The 27168-nt window shown below is 35.1% G+C and overlaps 1 protein-coding gene across 1 annotated transcript in view; it reads left to right on the top strand.

Moving 5' to 3' along the window:
• The window catches only part of LOC113494721, a 43421-nt gene that overhangs the window by 7379 nt on the left and 8874 nt on the right, over positions 1-27168 (top strand). Inside the window, exons 2-7 of the mRNA XM_026873157.1 lie at positions 735-1541; positions 12563-12724; positions 13104-13182; positions 15507-15610; positions 26022-26142; positions 27023-27130. Coding sequence (XP_026728958.1) covers positions 881-1541; positions 12563-12724; positions 13104-13182; positions 15507-15610; positions 26022-26142; positions 27023-27130 — 1235 coding nt within the window. The 5' untranslated portion in view covers positions 735-880. The remainder of the gene's footprint in view (positions 1-734; positions 1542-12562; positions 12725-13103; positions 13183-15506; positions 15611-26021; positions 26143-27022; positions 27131-27168) is intronic.

A 27168-nucleotide genomic window follows, 5' to 3' on the forward strand; every position in this document is an offset into this window, starting at 1 on the left:
TGAACATAATATAAATTTAACCAGCTTAACTCTTCTTTTGTTTTATAAAACCATGTTACCCGTATAATTTGTTTTGATTTTATCTTACTACATTGTAACCACCATTTAAGCCATTTTAATACGATAAGCGTATTACAAACATGTAAGTGAAATACTTTCACAAAAACATTGCAAATTTAACTTGCTTATCTTCACATAAAATTATTAATAAAAAATAACTTAAATCTGAACATTATCATAATACGCGATTTGAAATGCAGAGAACATGTAACTGGCGCAAGACAATAACAATGAGCTGACTATATCATAAACTGTAGGAGTTATAGGACATAGTTTACCGTCGTTTACCGGCTATGTCCAATAAATAACGAATGATCGATCACGGCTTCACGGCACAGTTGTCGACGCCGCCGCGCCGCTGGCGTGCTCCGCATTGCCGTAAATCAAGCCACAACCAGCCACACGAACATTGCGAAAGAATCGATACCAACTTCACGAGCAATGCACCTTCATAGTAGCGATTCAGATCAACAAATAACCGTGTCCTTAGAATTAATCTCTGAGTTCACGTCACAACAAATCTGACTCGTGAACAGCGTATTCCAAACAATCATATCTTATCAAATCAAATGATTGTGCAAATGAGAGCAGTTTATCAGACAAGCGCGTTTGTCCGCGCCGGGCTACCGCGAGGTCTCGCTGTTAGAGCCCTACCATTTACCACGTTGTTGCAGGCCGCATTCGACTCTCCGACGCGGCGCCGAGTGAACGTCGAGAAGGAAGCGACTCACGTAACTATCGTTAGTGAATAGAGTGCGCGTAGTCGATCGTGACGTGCAATGCCCAGGGCCCAGTGCGCCCCGCTACCCCTCACAGGGCTATGGAGACCCTCCTCGATAAATTCAAGAGGGAGCAAAGTGGCCTACGGCGTTCCAGATCCGTCCGCGCTTCCCTACGATTGATAGGTAACCGCTGGCGGTCTAAGGACGAAGAAACTAAAGAAGACATTGACAAAATAAAATCTAACGGAATCTTTTTTGCAAAGCAAATCTGGACGGAGAAAGATTACGACGTAGGTTATACGGGTATTGAAGGAACGTACAAACCAAAGACACCAGCCATGGCGAAACGGAAGCAGGAACCTGCCAAGCAGAGAAAGAAGAGCGGCGATATTGACTTGAGCTTAAAGCCTCAACGGCCAAAAAAAGTGGAAAAGAAGTTCAGTGATCTGTTTACCAATAAGAAACAAAAGAGTGTTTCGGCCAAAGAACTGTTGGTTCCGGAGAAAATACCTCCGAAAGCAGCCGCGATATTACACATACATTCACCGGAAAGCGATAAGGTCAAGAAAAAGATGAAAGGTATGGGAAAATCAGAGTCAGCGAAATCAATGTCTGAGTTAATGACGCACAAGCGCGTGCGCAGGGGTTCGGAAAGTGACATGTGTCCAAACCAACCGCGCGGCTGTGTCAACCCCGCGTTCGTGTACAGCACCCCGCCGAAAGACAGGAAGATGCCGATGTCACCCACCGCTTTCCTAAGTACGTATATTTGTGGTTTATTTGAAATTACTATGTACATATTTGTTGATCTTAACGCGAATCAAGATAATTGTTCTTTGTCTCATGACTGTTGCCGGCAAAATCTAAATTAAGACTAAACTTATCAACAATCTTGACGGTTGTCACATTTCGTCAACATTGTCTCTCCCTCCTCACTGCGGGGTGTTTTGCCGGTATCTATATCTTTGCCGGTACATCCAGCTGCCTGTCGCACTAACGTGATGTTAACGACAAGTATCTATACACTTACTATTATGTATATGGCACTCGTAATAATGATTTAGATATCATTTAAGTATGTGTAGTACTCATAACGTTTGAACTGTTTTGTCATCATTGCATAATATAAATAGATCTTTAGAACTTGTTGTTATCCATATTCGATTATAATTATATATTAATTGCGCGCCTATATTGCTCGCATTCAGAGGAGACTATTGAACACCAAATTGAGAATATAAATGGTCATAAAACGAATTTGAAAAGCATTTATAACGCTTTGGAACAAACTCGAACATCTTTTATTACGCTAAAAGTAGGTGAACTACAATTTTCGAACGCTTTGCATAAGTTTGCGTCCGATCAAAACTATAAATGATACTCAAGAGACCTACATGGGTTATATAAATACTGGTTATCATCATTTAATATTAAATTTGTGTCAATATCTATAAACATTATGTCATGGTAGTTATTTTCCTGTCTAATTTTATGAACCGCGATCCGTAAACAAAAGCGGTTAGGACCTACTTATTTAACGGCTATCTAACGTAATTCCTGAGTCATATCACCTTGTTATTCTCAACTACAACAACAGGACAAATGCCTTTTTATGAATGGAAAAACTAAAACATATAAATATTCGTTGCCGATCTGTACTTAGTGATGTTTAAATGAGGTTTTTATAAACCTATTTTTTTATGCTGCACAATATTTTTCTCTGAAATTCACACTTCTTAAAAGGCAAGATAATTCTTATACACTGTGACAGAAAATGTAAATCAATCATACTTTCTTGTCTTTTGTCACAAAAGCACTCACAAACATTTTACCGTTGACAGTTCGTTCTGCAATTAATCTGTACGCTACGCCTTCTATATTATTTATTTCCGCAGTTTCTTAATTATTCTCACCTAAAACTTCACCAATCTTTGTGAAAACTTGTTTAAATGGTAGTTACTAAATCAGTTCGTAACGGTTTAATCGATTTTAACCGAAGTATTGTTCGTAACCGGCAATCGGTGCTGGTTTGAACAAAATATTGTTATGGAGACTAATGATTCCGTGTTAATCGCGAAATATAGCTGTTTTCTTATCTTATCTGGCCAGAGGCGGGGGCGAAAGCTAGTGAATAGAATCTAAAGTACAATATATATCAGACGCCAAGTAGATAGAAGTATCAATATCATAATTTCGCACAAACGACAGGTTTCAAGAGTTCCAAGTCCAAGTAATCCGTTCAGCTCGCTCGATTAGTTTACGCGCGTAAATAAGCGCTCGATTTATTGTTGTTCTTTTTTTAAACGAGCTGTCGGAAACCAGTCCGATTAGTTTTGCTGCCGGTAACTAAGTAATATTTAAATTTCGAAGAAAATTTGAAATTGCCGTTAAGAAAAAGTGTTTTATACAGTAATACTAATATAAGTACTTACGCTCCACAATTATATAGAAACTTTTTGAACACTTTAGAACAAATTGTAATTATCAACACCATTTTCGAAACGAAGTGTTTGTAGATTTAAATTAGCGGCTACAACTTGGAAAATTACCTATCTAGTTTCATAATTAAGTTTAACCGTAGATTAGAGAGATTACGTTTCAAATCTCTGTTGTAAGTTGGTGTAATGTTATCCGACAATATCTAATTAAACAATAAATCTTGATCTTTTTGTAAACTTTATACGTTGTGTACAAATGAATTTTACGAATTTGGTTGTTACTTTTGAAATAAAGTTCTATATTTCGTCGTATCCTTAATCTTTATAATGTATGTAGAGGCAACAAATAAGACCTTATAATTCAGTATTACTAAAAGCCACTTCGTATTCATGCATTCTAAGGCATAAAAAATACTATGAAACCATTCATAGGGCCAGCTCATGCAGAGATAATCCGAAAACAATAAAAATATTACTAAACAAATGACTGCGAAAAAGTAAATCAAAATGGCTAAAATGACACAAATAATATTTCCATAAATAAAATTAGAATAAAAAGGGTCAATGTTGCTAAGCTAACCAAAAGCTTTTTAAAAATCGAACAAGCTACGAAGTGAACTCCGCGAGGTTCGCGTCAAATGGATTCTCAGAATTTATCGGGTTTCTTTCTATTTAAAAAAAAAATATCTATAAATTGTAAGGCTATATAATTATATCTCTTGACTTTTACCCATTGTAAAATTGTGTAACTATTTGATTTAGAATGATCTTAATTTTTACTTTCTTTCGTGGCTCATCAAGATACACCCTCTCTTGTCTCTTATAATATCGAAATTTTATCCTTCTACTGCTTCTCTGTATGAATACTACCTTACAGAACAAAAAACTACAGCATTGCCGTAAACGGATCATTAGCTTTGGTTGCAAGTGTTAAAATCATGTGTTTTTTGGTAGTAGACCATTATTACTTAACACCCGCATAACAAGCGGCAATTAAGTATTGTTTCGTAACTCGTTATCATACATTTTTTCCATAACTTAGAATCTAGTTACACACTAGGAAAAACAGTTACTAATAGCTACTGAAAAAAGTTAAAAGCTGGTTAAGACTGCACGTAAAATTAGACTTAGATCATATCAATTGGAAATCTGCAGTATGCAATAACGACACACGTTCATTCAACAATTCTATTTGATAACAAGTCTGCACTTTATCATCTTAAGATTAAAAACTGCAAAAATAATGGTGCAAACTGAGGTGAATGTTTTGAAAAAAATCCTATTTTGTCAATGAGTGATTTATCTCAACGTTAAACATGTACATTCGTACATTTGTTACGATATGACAATCAAATTTGACAGTTACAGATGTCAAAATAAACGCCATGACATCACTTTTTCTCAGCTCTTATTGTCATAAATGCAATTGCCTTTTTTCATACTTGCACATTACAAGTATTATTTTGGATCCGGTATATTCTATTACTTTTAACATTAATAGGAATACAACAAAAAATGTATCTATTGACATTAATTTATTAGTGAGAATGAATAAGAAAATTCCATGAAGTTACAGAAACACATAAACAATAAGAAATATATTCTGTTTCCGTTCCGGGGTTTGGCAGGATGCGAACATCCCTAATTATTTGACGTTAACGAGGTGTTTTGATGCTTGTACTCCAATACCTACCAAAACATTATGCGTGAGATCGACATTAATATGTATCCCGTAAAAACATTAAACCAGCAATTGAGAAATAAGGCGAAAGTAAAATAATTCAAGTCATTTTTATGTCAATAATTCATGAGTTATAATTGTGTGACAATATTGTGATACGTTATAGTGTTACGTGTTTTAATAATGCGTATATTTTGCTATCGCTTTGCATTTATACGATACTTAATAACACTTAACACTCTTACGTAAACTTCATCTCCTGTTAAAATCCTATGACTTAGGATGTGGATCTTTAATATTAGAATCAACTTAAAACTCTAAATTACAGCTTAATAATCGGTGGCTACTCAATACCCGAGGCTAATGACTAGATCATGTCGACTGAGACACTATACCCCTAACACTTCCTCCATAGAAACAAAACACAAACATAGCTTTCCCCTAAATATACAAGAGCTTTTTATTATTAAAATGTATCAGATTAAGGTCAGATTACACTACAAAGGACTCAAAAAGGAAAAACATTAACTTACATTTATTATTTATAATGACATCCTCAACGATTTCTACTTAATAATATGGGTATTGGAGGATATTTACGTTTATAAAATAATTGCTTATAAAACTCATAAACAATAATTTATGCGATTATTTAATAATTGTTTCGATATTAAGATTCGCTAACGTCAAGTAAATTAAAGAGAATAAATTAAAATAACACAATTGTATAATCAATAGGCCTCAATGCCCCATTCTGCAAAAAAATTAACTTGCCTTGTATCTTGTTCATAAATCTAACAAAGAGGCCATTGTGCAAATAATTCCCATATGAGTGAAAATGTTGATTTTCCACGTTATTATCGCTTTTATTCCGATTTTCTGGTGTGGTTTTGTAAAAAGTAGGAAACGTTTTGCGATATTTCACTGTCTACAACACTAAGGAAAATAACGTAACCCGTCGTGAACGTGGTTAACACATAGTCTCCATCCGCCCTTGCCCCTGCACTCTGAATTTGGTGGGCGGAGTTTTTGAAGTATTTGATGCAAGCTTCGAACTCCTCATCCAACTGAAAGTTTGCGTGGAGGTTGTATATTAGATACCTACTAACTAATGTCATCGGGATTCGGGTAAAGTCTTATCTGATGGGCGAAAGGTCTTACTCATTCCAAACAACAATTAAATAATAATGGCAGTATTACATAAAGCAGAATAAAGTTCGCAAAATTTAAAATATTTATGAAGTTGGAAAGTTACTGGCACAAATACCCATCACTTTAATGAGGTTTAGACAATGGAGTCCAAATTTATAATCATTCATGTCATATTTGTAACGTAATTTGAAGACCTAATAACTGCTTACATAACCAGGGTGCTCACAATGGTCTGTGTGAATTTGGAACTAAATACCAGTTACGAAATTCGAGGAAAGTCGAAATATGAACCTTGTCTCGGAATCGCTTCCAGTGAGCAATTTGTTGATCATTAGCTCCAAATTGTTTGATAGATGCATGTTTTGACTAAAATTTCTATGAAACAGTTAAGGAAATTATAATTTGATGAGCGTTGTTTTTTCCGTTTGCCTTTTGGGGAAAACACGATAAAAATAACATCAATAATGTGCCACGTTTAACTATATACTTTTTGTATGAACGGGTTTTCCTGTGGACGAATATGTTATTACTTTTGATTTTACGTTCTGTTCGCAAAAAACCGCAAAAGCCTTCAGGAATATATTAAAACATAGTACCTACTTATTTTCTAGAAGAACCTATATTTTACCTTTCTCCGAGATTTTGTCATGGTTTACGTTGAGAATGTTGAGATGTACATCCGACATTTGATTAGAGTCGAAGCTTTAATTTATTAGACCATTATCGTAAATATTAATGCGTATCAAAACATGATGCTCTTGATTTGATTGGTGTGGAGAAATTACGATGTTTTTTTATGATTTTTAAGACTTTGGAATGTAGTTGCATAATAATTACGGTAAACTCGAAAATTTCTTTTTTTTTTTTGAGTATAGTTAATTTACTCTTAGTATAATTTTGAGGTCAAAAACCTTTATACCTATGACATAAATTCAGGTAAAACTAAAATATTAAAATCCTCTTAGTTAAGAAGCGAGTCCATTTGCGTTTGCCATCACTGCTAAACTAATTTGGGAACTAAATTAAACTTCCACTCAACCCAGTTAGAGGGGAATCGACGCACAGGGTTTTAAGCATCACAAAGTACTTTTGAAATGTATGAGAGATTTTTATTCATATTTTTTTATTTAAAATTTCTAGTCTTCAAATTTTTAAAAGTGATTCGACATAGATAGCCACTATTACTACCACCAATTCAACGTTTTAGATTTCCTAAAAATAATAACTAAATAACAAAAATCGTTGATGCAGATTGACAAGTTATACAAGAGTTACAAAATTCAGGCTAACCTGCAATAAAAGATTAGTTTAGTCTAGTTTTCACATTAATTGCCCAACCCCATGAGGTTCTTGCAAAAAAATACGTGAATTTCGCTAAAATAACTACAATAACAAACCTACATACGATTATCTCAGGTTCACGCAATACTTACGTTAAAAAGCAATATAATTTCAATGAAATGTTAGCAATGAACAATTAACCTGTAACTTTATTGCTCTGTGTAGTTAGCGTGGCTACTACTTACTCTATACAGGACTTATTCCGTCGTTGAAGCGAGACGCCGCTACACGAAAATTATTTCGCTATCTCGCTTTCGCAATGTCAACAGTCCTGCTGTAAGTGCTCATAATACAAGAACAATTCTCAAATATTATGATGTCGCCAATTAAAAAGATCTAGATAGTCCCCACAATGACCAAACTCGTGCGACCAACTCAGTTGCAACTATGATACTGCAATGGAGCGACATGCTAGAATTCTTGACATGCGGTCAGTTCTTTTTTCGAATAAGTTTTTTTATTATTTCGGCCTGTGTTATTAATGTTTGTGTAGTGGGTCAGTGTAATGCGGCCTCGTTCGTGATGTGTTTGAACTAAATTAATATTCGTAACGTGTTATTGTTTTTATTTGTGTTAACGATTAAGTTTAAAAAAGTGTAATTGGTGGAATAATCTTTATCGGCATTGAATGTTTTATCGATTTAATCTTTTTTGACGCCACTGAATGTGAAGTTTATGCTTTCTTTTTTCCTCTCATCTTAATATTTACAATTTATCTGTTCTTCCACTATAAACATATAAATATGTATGTTGTGAGTATAATTTAAATAATACTTGTACATACAAAACAAAACATACATTTTTCTCCCTGTAATTTAAACACCATTGCCAAAAAGAGGAATAATGTTAAGGCAACATCATTTAAAAAGAAATAACAGTGGACAAGTGTTACCCGTCGAGGCCAGGGCTAGCACCTCTCCATAAATATTTCACATGCAGTTAAAGCAAAGGTCATAGTATACAGCCTTCTCACAGCATAATACTAATTTATTCGAATCCACGTTCCGCATAGTGCCTCGATCCTTCCGCGTATGTCCAATACAAACGATTTACGATACATCACTGTTGCTTTCGTGCGGTTTTTTTAATGGTTAAGTAATGGTTACCCACGCGATGCGTCGACGCACGTCAATGGAGACATGCATAGGGTTGCCTGATTATGCTTATGTAAATACGTAAGTATGAAGAAAACAATGCGGTAATTATGGTTGGTTATTTAAAATAAAATTTTAAGGGTATAATTTGTTAAATGCTCGTTTGTCATCAATGCAAACTGATAACACCCGGATCCTTCATATGTTATCAGTAAACGAACCATCGCTAAAAAGGGGAGACCAATAGTCAGCAGTGGGTGATTCCGGAGCTGCGGGCTGATAACACGATGCTCCGTTCAAGTAAAATTGCACGATGTTTGTAATAAAACCTTTTTACAAAGAACATCGATATGAACGCACATTACATGATACCTACGTAACATCAGGGAAACATAACCTCATGTACCTAATAATTAATAATTTGACGAGAGTCAACCCTCGCCGGCGATTGGTACAATAACGTGCAGACAATCATGGGAACCTTTCACCTCGTTTCGTTCTGGGAATTCTTAGACGCTTTCCTTTGTTTGTGTTACGTTATTTTGTTCTGTTTCGTTTCAAATCGTAATATCGCCACTTAGTGTGTAGTTTGTGCGGTCTTTTTAATTAGATAAGTACCGCCTACTGGTACTACACGAATGCACGATCTGATTTAACTGCAATTAAGTACGATGTTGTTATAGAAGCATGTAATGTGAGGTTCATTATTTACCACTAGCACAAGCCTTTGGTTTTGTCTGCGTAAATGACAGTTCTGCAAAAAACATAAGTATTAACTTCAGCCGTGTTATAATAGATTTTATGTAATTTCGATATTAACATAAAGTAACAGCAATAAATACTTAGCTCAATATCAGTGAGACAAATTTCACTATTCCGGTTCTATCTTCAATCTATAAATTAAACAACTATGTCATTCCTTCACACAATTTCTAATTACATGATATAACAGTCGTAAATATTTGTAAATATATTGCAAACCAGATTTACAAGAGCAAACTATAAATACGACTTCTGTACATAGATATCCATTGCCTAGACCGGATGTATAGGAAATTATCAATTATTACATAATCAATTATGTTATTTAAATAACATTACTAAATTCAAAAAATACACTCTGTATAATACTGGACTTTCACATTACTTTGATAGTTTAAGTGAAGATTCTTTATCTAACAATTTACGAGTCATGCCTATTCAACATTTGCCACTCAATAAATGACTAAACTTGTCAAAACAAAATTAGAGAGTTTACTTTTTATACTATCATTGTGAGATTGAATAAATATGTTTAAACATTATGACATTAAATATGTTAGTTATATTGACTTACTTTGGTCTGGATTTTTTACGCATAATTTCCTCAAGGTATGTTGGAAAAGTGGACGATTACCTTAAAAAAAGAAGCTTACATAGAAGCTGTCTCAGCAATCTTGTTTTGCAATACTAATGAGTTCTAGAAAAAAATAATTACAATGCGGACATGAAAAATATAAACGATAAAACTTATATTAATACGTAGTAACTCAATTATTTTAAGAACAAATACATTCTGTTTATCATGTACATACATTATAAAGTATATCAAACGAATTCATCATAGTCACGTTACGTATGAGTAAAGGAAGGCAAGAAAACTTAGATTATTATAGGTGTAAAACAATACGTGGGAAGTAGGGTTACTAAAATGTACAAAAACAGTAATAAGCAGTTACATTTGTAACATTTACCGCAAAATAAACGATTACTATTAAAAACTTGAATTACTTAATTACGGGGCTACTAGTAATTGCGAGCTCTCACCCACACGATCTAAGTAGGCGGTATCAAGTTATAAATCATATCAGATTATAACATATAGGTCTTAACTAATATTACTAGGTCAAACCAATATATTATGAGTAGCTTTTGCCCGCGATTGTTATCTAATCCCAGTAGGTTAAAAAAACAGGGTGTCGCTAGCTCTGAGGTCCCGGTTTCGATCCCCGGTCGGGTCAATGTAAAAAAAATATCACATTTTGTACATTGTCTCGGGTCTGGGTGTTTGTGATACCTTCGTTGTATCTAAATTCCATAACACAAGTACTTTAGTAACTTACTTTGGGTTCAGAACAATGTATCTATGTGATGTTGTCTGCATTTATTTTTAAAAAAAGACAGAACGTCCTTTTCAACTAAAAAGCCGGTATGTTCATAAAATCACACCGACAAAGATTAAGTCGCACAACTAAAAAGTAATTAAGTTAAGCCGACAATTTCCGTCAGGCAGCAGTAGATAAGCACTAATTATAGTAAATTCCTGCAATGATACCTGACAACATGATTTTATCAGAAGAAATCTTAAGGCACAGACATATTATAAGTACATGAAGTAATGGTCTATTGATCTGTAGTACCGCAAACCTTTTTTAGATCCTATAGAATTTTAATTGTAACGCGAATACCTATATGCTTATGTAACGTCTATGATGCTGTTTAAAATAAAAGCTCTTCGCCTTAATTAAAGCTTAAATAAACCCATTTCGCTTTACCTTAATAAAATAATTTTCATAATTAGAAAATGTAAATTACAGTGAAGTTCAATCAAGATAACGTATCTCCGTTTTCACTTTCCTGCTCAAGTATCCGGACCTTTGCTCATTTTGATTGAAACCCCCGATTAGCAAGCGGGGTCTTAACGACCTTGACGCCCTATGGACAAGGTGACACTCGGAATATTGAAGCGAATGCGAGCTTTTTATTATTCTGAACCGTCAACATGTCACCTTGTAAATTCAATTTGTAATCGATATTGAATTCGACACTTAATCATATGTAACGTCAGGTGTCGAATAAGGCTATTGGGTTTAGCCTCGCTGTGTGCCTTGGGGTATTTCTATCACCATAAAAGTCTACGTTATTATTCGTTTAGATGTCCAGTGATTTCCGTATGGAAACTTCAATGGTTTGATCAATATTTGTTACGAAAAATTATTGTCTCACGTACGTGTAAAGTATTTTACGATGCATAAAGGTCTTTGCATATTTGCGATTGACGACAAAAAGTACATAAACATAATTCGATTCTGACACCATCCAAAGAAATGCAAATTGGAAAATCGATTCCGAATTAAGATATAAAGGATTATGCAATAAAAGACAGCTGTTGAAAGCATGAATACATATTGAAATGACGTTGACGTCAAACATAATGATATGCCGAAGTTAGTCATTAAGATAATTCGTGATGAAATCCAATTATAATTATCTTACACATAGATTACGTAACTGCATGGTTCATTACTTAAATGAATGGGTTATCTTGGTCTAAAACTTAAGTTAAATTCGTATGAATATTGAGAGTAAGCACGGGTGTTGGCACATGATCTATTTGGCATTGAGTTAATCATAGTACATTGTTATTAAAGTTAACCTTTAAAATGTCAAATCGTGTGCTGTGTGATTAATGGTTCAAATGGTAGATAGGTGGAGGGTTTAATGCCGCAAGTATTTGTATTGAATCAAAATAGTAACTTAGTTCTCAATATGGTTTTAGAGACCTTTTGTCACCGAACCTGACCGTAATTCTTATTCGTTCATTTTTAGACCATTTAAGAGTATTGTCTTCCTTATGCTATGATTCTAATGCTTTAACCATCTTATTATGCAATGTACTCAAACAAAGCAAGGTTCCTTTTTTACTATCTCTACCTATACCTACTAATCTTACCCAAGACACATTTTATTGATCCTGTGGTTACATTGATATCTCAAATAATCAAGCTCATAAATAACTTCGCAAATATTGATTACTTTTCGCAGAAATTCTTGGCTATAAATCACTAGTTTGCTTCAAGAATAAGACAATAAATAATGTTTTCTTCACAAATTGACATAAATTACTTAGAAACTTGAAAGTTGAAGCTTCGGTTGCTGAGCAGCTGAACATTTTAATTGAATATGATAATAATGTCAGTAGATGGATTTCTAAACTACTTTAATTGTAAGAAAAGAAAGAGTTTTTTTTTTATTTTTTGCGTTTTTTGTTTGTTTTTTTTTTATTTTGTTGATTTTCGTGTTTTGCCCCCATAGAGCTGCAGTACGGCGCTCTTCTCGAGGGGTGCGGGGGGGAGTTGCCGTCGCTAAGCGCGTGCGCGCCGCACCCCCCGCACCTTGACAAAGCTACGCGTCGACAACAGAAGGATGCGCGCGCGCAACAAGATAAAATCGCACAAGTTAACATACATTTACACGGTATTTGTTTCGTTTTTTTCTTTTATTCGCTTTCTCTTTATTTATTCAGTTGATTTTCTTCACACTACACTACAAGTTCTCTACATAAAAACATTTAAGACATTTAAAATGCCTTCTGGAAAAGAAAAATGTATCATAGTTTTGTTCTTTTTACCTGTTTCATTTTAGTTAATAACGTACTTCATTTTTCGAATACCATTCTTTATTTTTGTTTTCTGACAAATCTACACATGCAAAACAACATTCTTGTACTGTCTAAACGAAACTCTACTTTAATTCCTTAACTCGACTTAAACTATTATATCTTGAACTATTTCGTGTATAAGATAACAATGAATCAGTAGTCCTTTAAAGTGAATCTTAGTCTTGTTTGTTACAGCTCTGTTCGCGGCCGTCGAACATGGCTACCTCGACAAGGCGCGAAATATTCTGGAGTCGACCGACGTCGATGTTAACAGGTTTGTGATTCATTCGCCTTTTATGTTAAACCGGGAATTATTTACTATAAGTACCGTAATTGTATCGATAAATAAAATTACCCTGGGCTACATAAACTGAATTTTGAAACTATTCATGTTGCATGATTGGGAATATTGACTTAAGATTAAAGCCGATTACTAAAGGCTTTTTTTATGACGCCTGTAAGTAACTAGGTATATCTCTAAATTATAATTATTGGTATCGAAAATATACTGCTCCAGCTCAATAATTAAAAAAAATGTCTCGCTATAGTATTACGCAGTAACGCGAATCTAAAACTAGACAAATTTAAACAATATGTTCACGAACACCGTTTGCAATACAAAATGCAAACATATCTTCAAGCAATAAATTCGCGACAAATATTCGAAGTGCAACTCTCGCCATATATCAGAGAACAACAACCTACAATGGAGCACACTTGAGACAGTTTCTATCGCGAATGCAAACAAATGCATACGAAGGATTTATCTTCCACCATTTCTGCTCACTTAGTGGAAACACCTGTGCCTGTACTATGAACTCCTCAATTTTCACTGATGCTATTGTGGAAGCAGGACGCCGCAATACAAAACATGCACTGTCATCTCTCTCTCTCCCAACACAAGTCTTGCCGCAAGATCTCGTGGGACAGGCATTGGATTTGGCAGTAAAACGGCTTTATTCCACCTTTATCTAGGAGTGGATCGTAAGGTTTCGTATTGGGAAACGGAACTCAGTGATTTTGGTATTTGAAAGTAAACGGTATTTGAATATTTGATAAAGGATTGATAAGGACTTGTTTGTTGTTTGTTCTTGTTATATAGATAAGTTGTGTACCTACTTAAATATTTAGCAGTTGTTTATGTTAAGAAAACCCTGGTTAAGCATTGGAAGTGACGTTCTACATAAGTTTAAACCTTCCTAAGTGAGCTGCATTTCACAAAGCCTGTTGCGAGTCAAATTGCTAATAGAAAGAAGAAGAATATATATAGTTGAGAAAGTGAAGAATTCTGATTCACATGAAGCTGTAGAAAAAAAATCATTCCGATACATTATTTAGTAGCCAAATTCATCGAAAGAAAGAATAACCAAATCTTTTAATAGATACTGTCAGCTAACGAATATTCAAAAAGTAAATTTAAAAGAAGTTGCTTTCCAATATTTCCTTCAATTAAATTAAAATAAGAGTCTCAAAAACCTGAATTGACATTAATATTATTAATTTACAATTACCATTACAATCACTTGTCGCATTTCAAGTCAAAACTTGTCGAATTAAATTAACCAAGTTTTATGGTATTGTTGGAAAAGGCCAAAGCCCTCTCTAAAGCTCTTAAAAAAGTTACTCATTTCCTTTCGCTTTCCGCTTTAAAAGAAAACTTTTTCAGAACATACTTTTTCATTAAACATTAATATTGAGTTCAATGACACACCCTAGAAGTTATTCTTGAACTGGGTTCAGAAAGTTTATAGATCCTAAATTAGGGTTCCATTACATTACCAGAATTCTTGTGGATTATTTGACGAAAAATTTATTTGGATAGAAATAGAGATTTTGAACCAGCAGTTTTTACAACCAGCAAAAATCAATTTTACTATTCAAACTATATAGGAAAATCTTCGTAGTTTGATTAAAAAAAACATCCTATCCCAGTATTTTTTATCCAAGTCTTTCAAATTGATTGATGTCATTACATTTTAGAATGTTTTAAAATGTACATAATTTATGTTTAAATAATCAGGCATTAAAATATCATCAATTACACACGTATGTATGTAAGGTCAACCGCACTTAAACTTACATAGCCATATAAATATCAACCCTATTACCTACACATAAGGATAGCTTTACTGAATCAAAGTTCACTGAACATATAGAAGCTTTCTGTTAAAAGGACCTTCAACCTACGCATTAGGAAGCTAATGTGGCCTTCGTACCTCTAAGCTCGGATGCATTTAAGATAATTAGCTGTCGAGGCACTTAGTTTCTTTAGAACATGTAATTTGTCAATGAATACTTTGACAGTAATTATATCTGTTGAGACACAATTTGTTAGACAAACAAAAAAAACCGCAACATTAGTATAGAGGAAGATTTTTAAATTGACATTTTATTCCATACATAACTTTTTCTAAGAAGTTTATTCAATTAATAAAAGATATAAAACCTTTTTCCTTACCACTCTGGAGTGGTAAGGAAAAAGGTTTTATTTGGTTGACCGACGTGCAGGCTGGCGAAGGCCAATATCACAATTAAACCTATTTATTCTTCAAGTTTACTTTATTGTTCAACATTTTATTAAAATAATGTTTATTTCAGTCTCAACGCTGATGGCCTGTCACCTCTGGATGTGGCAGTCTTGGCAACCAACAGACAACTTGCCAAAATGCTCATGGAATTCGGTGCCAAAGAGGGAACGCAATGTAAGTACTCATATCTTACTTATTTTTAACTTGTATTTTATTCTTGGTAGGTATATCAAAGGGCAATTTAACTTTCGACGTCAAAATCAAGACCTTACGTTATAAAATTCTTGATTTTTGTATTTAATTACAGATATGCTGGTATTTAACATTCCTTTAAACTCCACCTAACTGTAACCTTTTACTCAGGACTATTCTAAAAAAGATCAAAATTTAGAAGAAAATCAGTTTCATTTATGAGATCAAAATCGTTAACCAAGTTAATCCATTATGACTTATACACTATTAGTCGATCCTACAAAGCCTGTACGACAAACATCCAATCCAATTAAACATGAAAGTAAAATAATGGAATTATTGTTCCTAAAATACCAATTAAGCTACAATAGGATTCCTAGTCCACCAACAACGTGTTCTGTATTAATTTTATTACCTGGGACTAAGTTGAACTAAACATACCAAAATACTGTAAGTGATTATTGAGAAATACTGTGAAATCTTAGAGAGATCTTGGCGAGATGTCGGCCGATTTTATCTCACTTTTAACATACGAATTGACAGCTGGCATTACAAGATAACATCAGATAGTATGTTATACATCCGTTACAATGACACACCTAGTCTTTCATTTTGTTTCTAGTCTGTCTAGTGTCCATTTGGACAGTAGTAGTATTTGAAATATGCATAACAGGTTGCCTGATGTGTAAGTACGATGACGATGTGAGTTGATCTTTGTCAGTTGTTGTTAGAAAAAAATTGACATTGTCTTACTGGGTAGTATTTGTCTTCCTTTGGATACTTTCTAAAGCTTTGAACCCCGTAACAAGGAATCTGAAGGTCAGGCATTCTCTCCATAAAGCTAACTGGATATGGTGAGACTGAATATTGCACCATCATGGCTTACAAAAAGGCTACGAGTAGTTTTAGGAGTAATTAACGCGTAATGAACTCATTTATTGGATATAAAAGATAGAAGTTAATAAATATAAAAGAGTTGGGATCATAAGTGAAAAAGAATGTTCGTTCCAAGTTCCATAATATACTTCGTCTGTACTTGGTTAGAGTCTTGCCGTTTCATACCTAACCACTCATATTTCGGAGGCTGTGGAATTTTTATAATTTACATTCCTCCCGTGAGCGGAGCAATAAGGTATGCCTCAAGGAAATGTACGGTATGGCGCGAAGAATAATGCTCAGATGGATTTTTTACCTAAATAAATTTGAAGCGTGAGGGAATGGAAACTTTTTATGATTGTAAGTAGGGGTTTAAATAAATGTGCGAGAAAAGTGTTGGCAAAAGAAATAATTTATGTTATGTTGTGTTTGAAAAGGAAATAACACCTATTAAATAAGGTTTGTTTATTAAATTTATAAGGTAGTTCACGACAATGACGAATATGGGTGAATAGATGCGAATGCGCAACTAAACCAACATGGGCAAGAATGTGTGTGATACAAAAATGCTTGTTTTAAGTTTGATCATTTATTGACAAAAAAAGTGTAAGAGTAAAGCGAGTTTCTGAAAAAACACGTTATACCCTTTTTTAAGAGCATAAATAAACTCCACAATGCATATTTAAATTGTTTCTTTAGACGGCATAATAAACAGTGTTGAAAGCGGCAATTACAATTATACAGGGAAATGTAGCGACAAATGACAATACAGCACAATGAATAGAAACGCTCGAACTGAAATCAGCGTAAATAGCTGGCACAATAACGACGGAACTGCAAAATGCTAATACAGTAGACATCCAATTATATATGCTGATGGCAGTCGCGAACGAAATGTACTCGGAAACAGGTGAATAAATAGTCTAGATAATACTGACTTTGACCAAGTGAACAAAGTTAGGTACAGTACATGCAGTAGATATGTTGAATATTTTGTTCATTATGGGTTTTCTATAAGATGTTACAGTAGTAGATAATAAATAAATAAATAAATAAATGCGGACAACATCACATACAATTGTTCTGAACCCAAAGTAAGTTGCTCAAGCACTTGTGTTATGGAATTCAGATACAACGAAGGTACCACCATTTTATTTTTTTTAAAAGATAAAATGTTATCACCACGTTCTGCCTTTTCTTTCTTTATATTTAAATATGAAAGTTACAATTTACTTACAGTAACAGTAATAGTCAATCAGCTTAAGAAACCAGCTGAATCGACAAACAATTATTTTGCCGTTTAAACGGAGGGATATCAAAAAGGAAGGAAGATCCACTGAAATACATATATAGTTCCCGGTAACTTCTTACTTGCAGATGCAGGTTGTTGTCTTGTTTCCATTGAACATTTGCGTGAACCTTTGAAATCATTAGTTAGTATTACATCAGTTTTTTCAGACAAAATCTATGATGTTTTGAAGGCAAGTCATATTTATCAAGACACTGAGTCACCATAAATAGCAGCCTATCTAAAAGTCCTATCAATCGTTAATACATCGTTCTTCTATTACAACATGGCTTTTAGGTGATATCTAAAATACCTAAACATGTATAAGAGTTAGAACAATCGTTATTTCGACTAGTTTTTTCAGTTTCCCACTTTCGATGCACTGAATCCTACCAGCATTATTCAGTAGTACTACGGTAAGTCAGTAGTGCTGTCTCCATTGATTGATTGACTAACAGAACTGTGACAGGTGTAAACTTGCGTAGTTTCCATATTTGTATCGCGATAGTAAAGTAATAGACGCAGGGTTGCCGTTTGGCCGGTTTCTTCATAGAGGCGTAATGGTTAATAAGATTCAAGATTATGTATGTTTACTGGCAGTTCTTGTTTACCGCTATTTGTAATTGTTATGTCCTGTGCTCTTAGACTATGATCCTCAATTCTTTGGGGATTGGTTTATTAAATGATCCTAAAATTGGTATACATGACGATGTCGATAAAATTAAGGTCTTGAGTCGTCTAGATAAGGCTGGCAGACGACCGAAGAAATTGGCACTAAAAACGGGAGGCCTATGCCAGGCAGTGGGAGGACAAAGACTGCGGATAATGGTTATGATGCCGAGTTCCACAGTATTTTGTTCCTTTAGTGCAAGCATCGTACTAAAGTATTATTCTTATAATAATTTCCATCCAATACAGTTCTAACGTCATCATTTAGATCCATCACAAAGTTAACCGCAGCTGGCATCCCTGTCCCAGACACCCTTGCACCAACACTCAGCTCCACAAACAAGCGATTGTTACGTCGCGTGACGAGACCATCGTGACCGCAGTTATATCACGAAACGTACACTATAATGCATTCAATCAATAAAACACGAATCTCAACCTTATTATAAACGAAAAGGGTTCAAAATACTTTAAGACATTGCGTCGGAAACTGCTGAGTTCAAAGGAAGTATGCATAGGGTAACGTTAATTGGGGAAGAAATGGAAAGTTGTCAATATCATTACGTAGTTATACAAATTCGTTCGTGCTCCAGTGTTACGTACGTGCTCTACATTTTGTCCGTTCACACAATTATTGTTGGTATGGCCTCAGGGAAATGTAGGCTTGATTGTTTCACGAGTATTTACAGCAGGTAAATTGGGAGGATACTAATTATGGAACAGTATCGGCAAGAGGAAATCATAAGCCTTAATTAGTTGATAAACAATTCACTGCGTGGAAAATTTATAAAATACTTTTAGTGAGCTTTTTCCTGTAAAAGATATCTATTTCTGATTTGGGTAAAATCGTTGCGGTGCGTCATTACTGCTAGTTTATCATTGAAAAAGCGACCCGGCGCGACGCTACACATAGCGGCCGGCATTTTCACAACGATTTCCTGGTTTTAAAAGCTTTTAGAAAATCACTAGTCGGTGCTTTGTTTTTAGATGATTAACTTAAGTGGCACCTGTTACCTGACACTCAATTAACCCATAGACGTCACCGTAATCAGCGTACATCTATCTACAATTACTGGCGATGATCGGTCTCAATAGCCATATCAAATGTTTATCTCATCCACTTATCTTTGTGATTTGTTTATCTAGCACGTATTAACCCCACACAGGCCGGCCCACTATAATAGACTAAACCATTCTTGTTATTCAAAATAATGACCACTCCAAAACAATAAACACCTCAGTTTTGACAATAGAAAAACAGAACAATAACTCTTTATCGGTCGCACGCTTTGTTGAGAAACCATTGCTCAATAATAATACTGTTGTTATTCGGTATCGACAAAAAATAAAGTACCTCAGACAAATAAGGTTGATTTGAAAATGAGATAGAATCCGCTTTATTGCTCGCGAAAGTTCAAAGACTTGTCTGCTGAAAGGAGTTCAAGACTCAAAGCATTATATAAAATGTATTATAGAATAAAGAAACTGTTTAATTGTATTATATTTGATAGGTTACCTTTAATCCTGTAGCTATTGTTTCGTGCAATTAATAAAGCTACTGGCCAAATATGTACTTTGCTTTATACTAAGACAAAAATATTTTCAAGAACGCCTATAGCTTACTTTTACTTTAGCATTTTGGGGCAAAATACACACAAGGGCCCAAAAGCCCAAGTGTCAATACGAATTGATATTGACGAACTTGAACTTCTTGACGAAGAAAAAGAAATGCTGAAGAACACCATGAAAGTAGTTCAAACACGGGATCACGGCGGGATCGGTGCCTCGGGCGAAACTTCTCGACCCCGACTATCGATCTATCTTGTTTAGTTGTATGACACTCATGAACATGAGTGGCCATGCTAACTTTGAGACGAGGCTCACGAGACTAGCAAAAGAGCAGTTTATTTCTGGTCCAAATCGAACTCGAAATTATGCAGCCGGAAATAGGTACAGTTGTTTTAATTTCATATTTTTGTTGACTTGTAATGTTCTCGACTCTCTACTATAACGCCTTTGCCCAATTGGGATTTACATTGTGGAATCATAAATCATACAAGACTTTTTTTGTACCTGCAAAAACCTACAGATGTATTGTACTTCTTTATGTGCCGCATAAAGAATATATTTCAGCGCAATTCGAAGGCAAAAACTTAACATACAATCGGTAGTTATGTATGACTTTTACTTCGTTGCAAACTTCTGCTTAGCAACGAGTGCAAAAAATTCACTATTCAACAAACTACCAAAAAAACAATGTAAAAGTGAATAAAAAAACAAGTGGTCGTTATCGGCAACAATCTTGTGCAATGAATATCGGGGATGCACCAAAATTTGGGACTATTGCCAAAACAGTACAGTATACCACAAAAGCCAAATCAAAAGCGAAAAAGGAAAATCGCCCTTATTACTTCGACGTAAAACACTATCGTATATCACCATTATGCTTCAGAGTGCGGTTTGCGGTACCGTATTGAAGAGGCTTCGATCAAATTGCTTTCTCGCTGACAAAAATGCATTACATAATATTGGTTTTGCTAGCGTCGCGCTGGTCTCAGATGCTTCCACAATATTGCGATATTTCAATATTATTGCATCTTGAATAACACTCGTAATAGTAGTGTTTACAGTCACATTTCATCTAAAAATGTGGAACTCAGGAATTTATGAATAAATTGTTAGCATTCATGACATACGTCGTTGAATAAAAAACTGAAATTCATCGTAATTTTCATAACACTCAGACACTTTCCTAACCTTATGAATGTCTATCAAAGTAGGTCGTATTTCACTTTAAGTTTGCCAAGCGTGGCGTGTAGTTAATATATTCAGTAAATATGTTAAACAGGTCCCTTACAAGATTTGCGACGCTCTTACCTACTGTATTCTGTGCCTATACTATGAGATATGAAGGCAGGACTATTAGTGGTGGAAGCGAGAGGGCGCTACACAGTGCGTATTCTCATCTCGCTTTCACAACGGCAACTATCCAGGTTTTGTAAACTCCTAGTAAAGGTGCAGGTAGAACATTTTTGGAGATGTTTACTTTTCAGGCATGTATCTGATGAAATGGCTTCTAGACTCTCGGGCCTTGAAAGTGGTACAAGGTCGTAAAATATTTGCATTAAAAGAGCTGCCTGTGTATAGCCTTAAGTAAAAGCTTTTTTCGGTACAGCTTTCTAAGATTATACTTTACTCTGAATTTTATCGAGAGTACCTAGTATTTTCGCATAAAGGTAAATATGTCTGAAGCGATGATCTAATCAGATATGCGGGACGCACGTGGCCAAAAATCGCGAAAGATGAAGAGGTCTGAAGGAAAAAGAGGTAGGTATTTCTCAAGCAGTGGTATGTCGCACACGCTATATTAAATTAAATTACACACATCCAAAACATTACTGTGGACTTCGGACAAAGCAGTAAAGATGATTCCACACTCTTAGCTCCTAAGCTTTTCTGTGAGGAAACACAAATATCTCCGATACTCGATGACAATAAGCTACAATCTATCAGAGACGCATCGTTTCGTATATGAACAGCCATAACCTCCGGAAAACTACGAAATTCTAGATACAACGTTAAAAAAACCAGATAAATATCTGTCTTGCTCGTTAGCTTCATAACAAAACCCTTACTTCTCTTACATCTGATTCATCAGTCTGGACCTAACACAATGTTAAGTGAGAATGTAATTAACCCAGCATTATCATTATGAGTAATTACCGTTTAAAGGATTCAAATTACCGTCATCGCACTGATTGTACGATTTCTCATCCTTTACGTCCGATATCGGTAGATAACTCTACATCGGTCAACAAAACTATACGACTCCTATTAATATAAAATAGATTGCATAAGTTACTCGCTAATTATAAACCTCATCTGCTTTTCATGTAATATTAACGATTTTTTAAAACATAAGAGCTACTTAAGTTATCCTTTGATTACATAAAATAAAGGAGGAGGAATAAATGAAAGTAATTAAACAGTAATTCACCCAATGATATAATAGTCAAAAGCTAAGCAAAGCTCAAAGATGTAAATAAACCTATCCTCCACATATAAAATGTAATTCGTTTGTCGACTTGTTGGAACTCAAAGTACCACTTAAAAGTTTCGCAGTTAAAATCTGTTCCCGTGTGTTAGAGGCGTTCCTGAGCCGTAAATTGTACTCGTGGTTTATAAGGCTGAGGATTTACGGTCCTCCATGTATTTCTAGTTCAGTATGATCACGATAATGTTATCCATAGTAGTAGAATGTACCTCGGAGGCGGTCGGTGTATGAAGGATTGCAACGCATTGCCATACACCGACACAAAATGTTTACCGGGAAATATTGTTGTGTTTGTCTACTTTACGAAATGTTGTACAAAAATATAACCCGCTTTGTTTTAAAAGTGGCTGTAAATGAGGCCATTATCCGAATAATAACGTTCATAATGTTTTTTTCTCGGCCCAAAACAAACAAGGCCGTGATAGAATAGGCTCTATTATCTTCAAGGACTTTCCCTTGGTTAAGATAAATTTGCTAAAAAGGATTTTAATATTAAGTTATCAAGGTTATTAAATAGCACCATTTCAGTTAAAATTGCCATATTTTTCGGTAAATTCGAAAATATACTCACGGCAGTTTTTTTTTTTTTCAATTTTCAGTAACAGCAAAAATCGTCATAATGGGAATCGAGATTATTTTTAATAGCAATCTTTAACTTTTTATGATATCTCTTGGTCAAACACTACCATAAAGGTTTTATACTGTTCTTTCTTTTTAAAAATTCCCCGCAATAAGGAAATCCTCGTGTCTCGGGGTTTTTACAAACATTCATGTCACCCGGTCTTAGAATAAGCATTTGTGAAATCAAATGGTCAAATCAAATGGTGTTCGATCCCCTACGAGGGGATCGAACACACGACACATTATAAACAGCCTGTTTGACGTTGTAATCTACACCACTCGGCTATCCGTGCAGTCAATTTATCCAACAATCACTCAAATAAATAAAATACGCACTTATTTCCCCAAAAACTTCCGTTCACATAAATTGTCCCAGGTATATAACAAATACAGGCTACAGCTTCCCTTTACAGAACCGCGTACAAAAGTCATTGTGTACATCACAATTACTAGCGAAAACACGAGCCAATATGTCCGCGATCCGTCAGCACCCAATTTAACGTTAGTAAATTAATCAGGCGATCTGATGAGTCAACGCGGACTCCAAACAAATACGTTTAATTTCCAGATTAACCGTTACGAATCGAAATTGTGTTGAATACCTACTATACAAATAGCTCAATGTCGATACAGCTAAAGCTTGTGTCTATTCAATTTATTGTGACGTTCGTAATTGTTTTATTTGATCGCTAGAACTGAATAGTGCCGGATTGTCTCAATAGCCAAAACTCGATTAATTCTGCATGAATAATAAACACGAATAACAATGTATTGAAATGTTCAACTGAATCGAAATACTCCTTACTTTTTATTACTTACTTATTAATTTTAAAACTCTTCATAATTTCGTGCGAAAAAGGTTTTAAATCGATAACAGGCACTTCAAGCTTACTCATTTACTTTTTCGTCATATCTAATCATGTTTGATATCGAAAGTCGAACTTATTACATTCGATGACTATTTATTTATAATTATGAAAATGATAGAAGAGTAGAAAGTTAACTAAACACAATGATTTGCGATTCCTCATTGGGACATCTTTCTACGACCATATTTAGATTACTTAACTACGTTGGTTAACAAGCCACACAGTGAAAACGTGTTCTTTTTTGTTAATCTGTAATTAGACTATTTATTTATTTATCAAATAACAACATAACAGTTTTTTGTCAATTAAATATTACAAATAAGAAAATTGAAAACAAAAGAAGGGGACAAATTTCTACAAACTATTAAATATACACATAAATACACTCACCGGCACAATTAGGGGAACACAAAAAAAAGGTTGATTTTTTCTAACATTGTAGGATATTTCTATGAGTGCTTTTGGTTTGAGTGTTAATAACATCATAACAGATTGCTCTAAGTACACCCAAGTCTTATTGTAAGTGTTTTGACAAGAATTTATGGATTTTTAAGATTTTGCTCACTTAACGTTTTTTACTCATTCTGATAAGAACTTCAGTGGATGCTGCTAAAGGGAACTGTAGGTCATTTAACTGTTTACATTTGTATAGTGCACATTGTTCCGATACAAAATGAGTGATTTACCAGCAACTTCTGCAGCCAGGGCTGTAACCATGATCGAGGAAGGGCACACCTATCGCTCAGTCAGTCGCGCATTGGGTGTATCGACATCGGTGATTTATCGCGTCGTCCGACGTTATAGGGAGACTGGATCGTACGTGCGCAGACGAGGGCAGGGCAGAAATCGGGCAACTAGCGCCTTAGATGACCGTTTCTTGGTCATGCAGACTTTACGAAATCGTCGTCAAACAGCTGTTTAGACCCGAAATCGTTTAGCAGAAGTCCGTAATGTGAATGTCAGTGAAAGGACTGTTAGAAGACGGTTAAATGAAGTTGGTTTAAACTCTTACGTGCCAGCAAAGGCTCCAAAACTCGAGGTAGCTCATCGTGTAGCAAGACTGGCATTCGCTCGAGAGCATCGAGATTGGACAAGTGAGTGGGGCCGTGTTTTGTTCAGTGACGAGAGCCGATTTTGTGTAAATTTCGTGGATGGGAGGGAAAGAATGTGGAGACATCGAGGGGAACATTATCGCCAAGCAAATTTCACTGGAACTGTGTCGTATGGTGGAGGGTCAGTGATGGTATGGGGTGGCATATGTTTGGGAGCCCGCACGGAGCTAGTGATCATCAGTAATGGATCGCTAACTGCACAGCGGTACATTACAGAAGTGTTAGAACCCCATGTCATGCCTTTTGCCCCATCTATTGGTGAAAATTTCATTTTCATGCATGATAACGCACGGCGTCACACTGTACGCATAGTGAGTGACTACCTTAATGAAGTAGGTATCACTCAGATGGGCTGGCCAGCGCGATCACCGGCTATGAACCCGATAGAACATGTGTGGGACTACCTGGGAAGAAAGGTTCGACAAAGAAATCCAGCCCCTAACAATGTGGAAGAACTTAAATCGGCGTTAGTGGGAGAGTAGAATAACTTGCCCCAAGAACTGATCGACAACGTTATCCAAAGCATGGGAAATCGTATACAGGCTTTAATTCGAGCCCGTGGCGGCAATACCCGGTATTAAAATTTTCTTTTATGGGTGAAAAGTTTTTGGCAGATTTCAATCATAACGAAAAATCGTTCAATGTTATTTATTTGTAATTTTGTTAAATTCTTCAAGAATAAATATTGTGTGAGTTACTAAAACATTTAGTTTTGTTAGGTTGAGTACAACTAATAATTGTGTAACTAAAAAAAATATGTATTACTTGACTTTGTAAAGAAAATCGACCCTTTTTTTAGTGTTCCCCTAATTGTGCCGGCGTGTGTATAATTAATGGATTAAACAAAGTAGCATTAAATAATTACCTTTTGTTCCTCGTTACAATTGTACATTATTTGTTTCAGTCAAAAGCTCTGAATGTCTGGGCACTCATCTGCGGCGGCTGTCTCGCGAGGCGGAGTCCAAACTGCATGAGGTGACAGGATGCGCTCCCGAGAGAACTTGCAGGGAAGATGCTTGCACCAGGTTAGACAAACTGATATGGGAACATTTTGGAATTATACGAGTTATTACTTCGTCACGACAAAACTACAAGCACGACAAAGTCTTCTATCTAACTTTGACCGTAAAGTCTTATGTGTAAAAAATTGGTACCTACAAACCTATAAAATTGTATAAACTCGAAAGTTTGTGTGTATGGATATTTGTCCCCTTTCACGCAAAAACCAATAAACGTGTTTTGACAAAACTTTGCATACAGATATGATCAGAATTATCACATAGGTTAGTTTTTATCCAGATTTTATGTTCCCGTGGGATCATTTTCGATTTTTTACGGGCGGACAGTAAATGGATATTTAGTTGTATTTCATTACTTGAAGTTCCAAGAAGTAACTACAAATAAGTCAGAACATGCTTAAACAAAAAGCCATCTTAGTACAAGCTGTTTCAAAGACAGGATGAGAACACGAAGAGGAAGTTTAAAATACATGCGAATGTAAATCAACTTGATGTAAGAATGAAGTAGTTGAACAACTTTGAGAAATGTTGAATATTCCACTAACTTTGAGGGTTGAATTTAGGAGTTAAGTCAAGGAAATAATTAACTTTGAACTTTCAAATTCTAACACCATTCGCTTTTAGTTTTTTGGAAAAGCTGATTATAAAATTTCAAATAAATTTAGTCAGTATGAAATGTGTCTTGGAGTTTATACCTCTCAGAGGCTTTACATTTTGACTTTGACAGTATTACTCTGTAATACTGTCAAAGTCAAAATGATTATTTGCAAAGTAAGTGTAAAAAGGTGTAACAAAAACAGTTGGTACAAGAGTTAGTGCCTTCTTCAATTGCTGCTTAACTTAGACCTATTCCTCTTACCACATGAAACGTTCCTCTAAACTCCAGGTCAGCAGCAGGCAGCCAAGCCGCTGGTACCACCGGCTGCGCAGGCGGCGCTGGCTCAGAAAAAGACAAACAAGCCCAACATTGGGAAAGAAGAGTGAGAACCCTCAAGTAAGCCATTCATATAAACCTAGTATTTAACTAGAGAT

Source organism: Trichoplusia ni, chromosome 6, assembly GCF_003590095.1.
Source record: "Trichoplusia ni isolate ovarian cell line Hi5 chromosome 6, tn1, whole genome shotgun sequence".
NCBI lineage: Eukaryota > Metazoa > Arthropoda > Insecta > Lepidoptera > Noctuidae > Trichoplusia > Trichoplusia ni.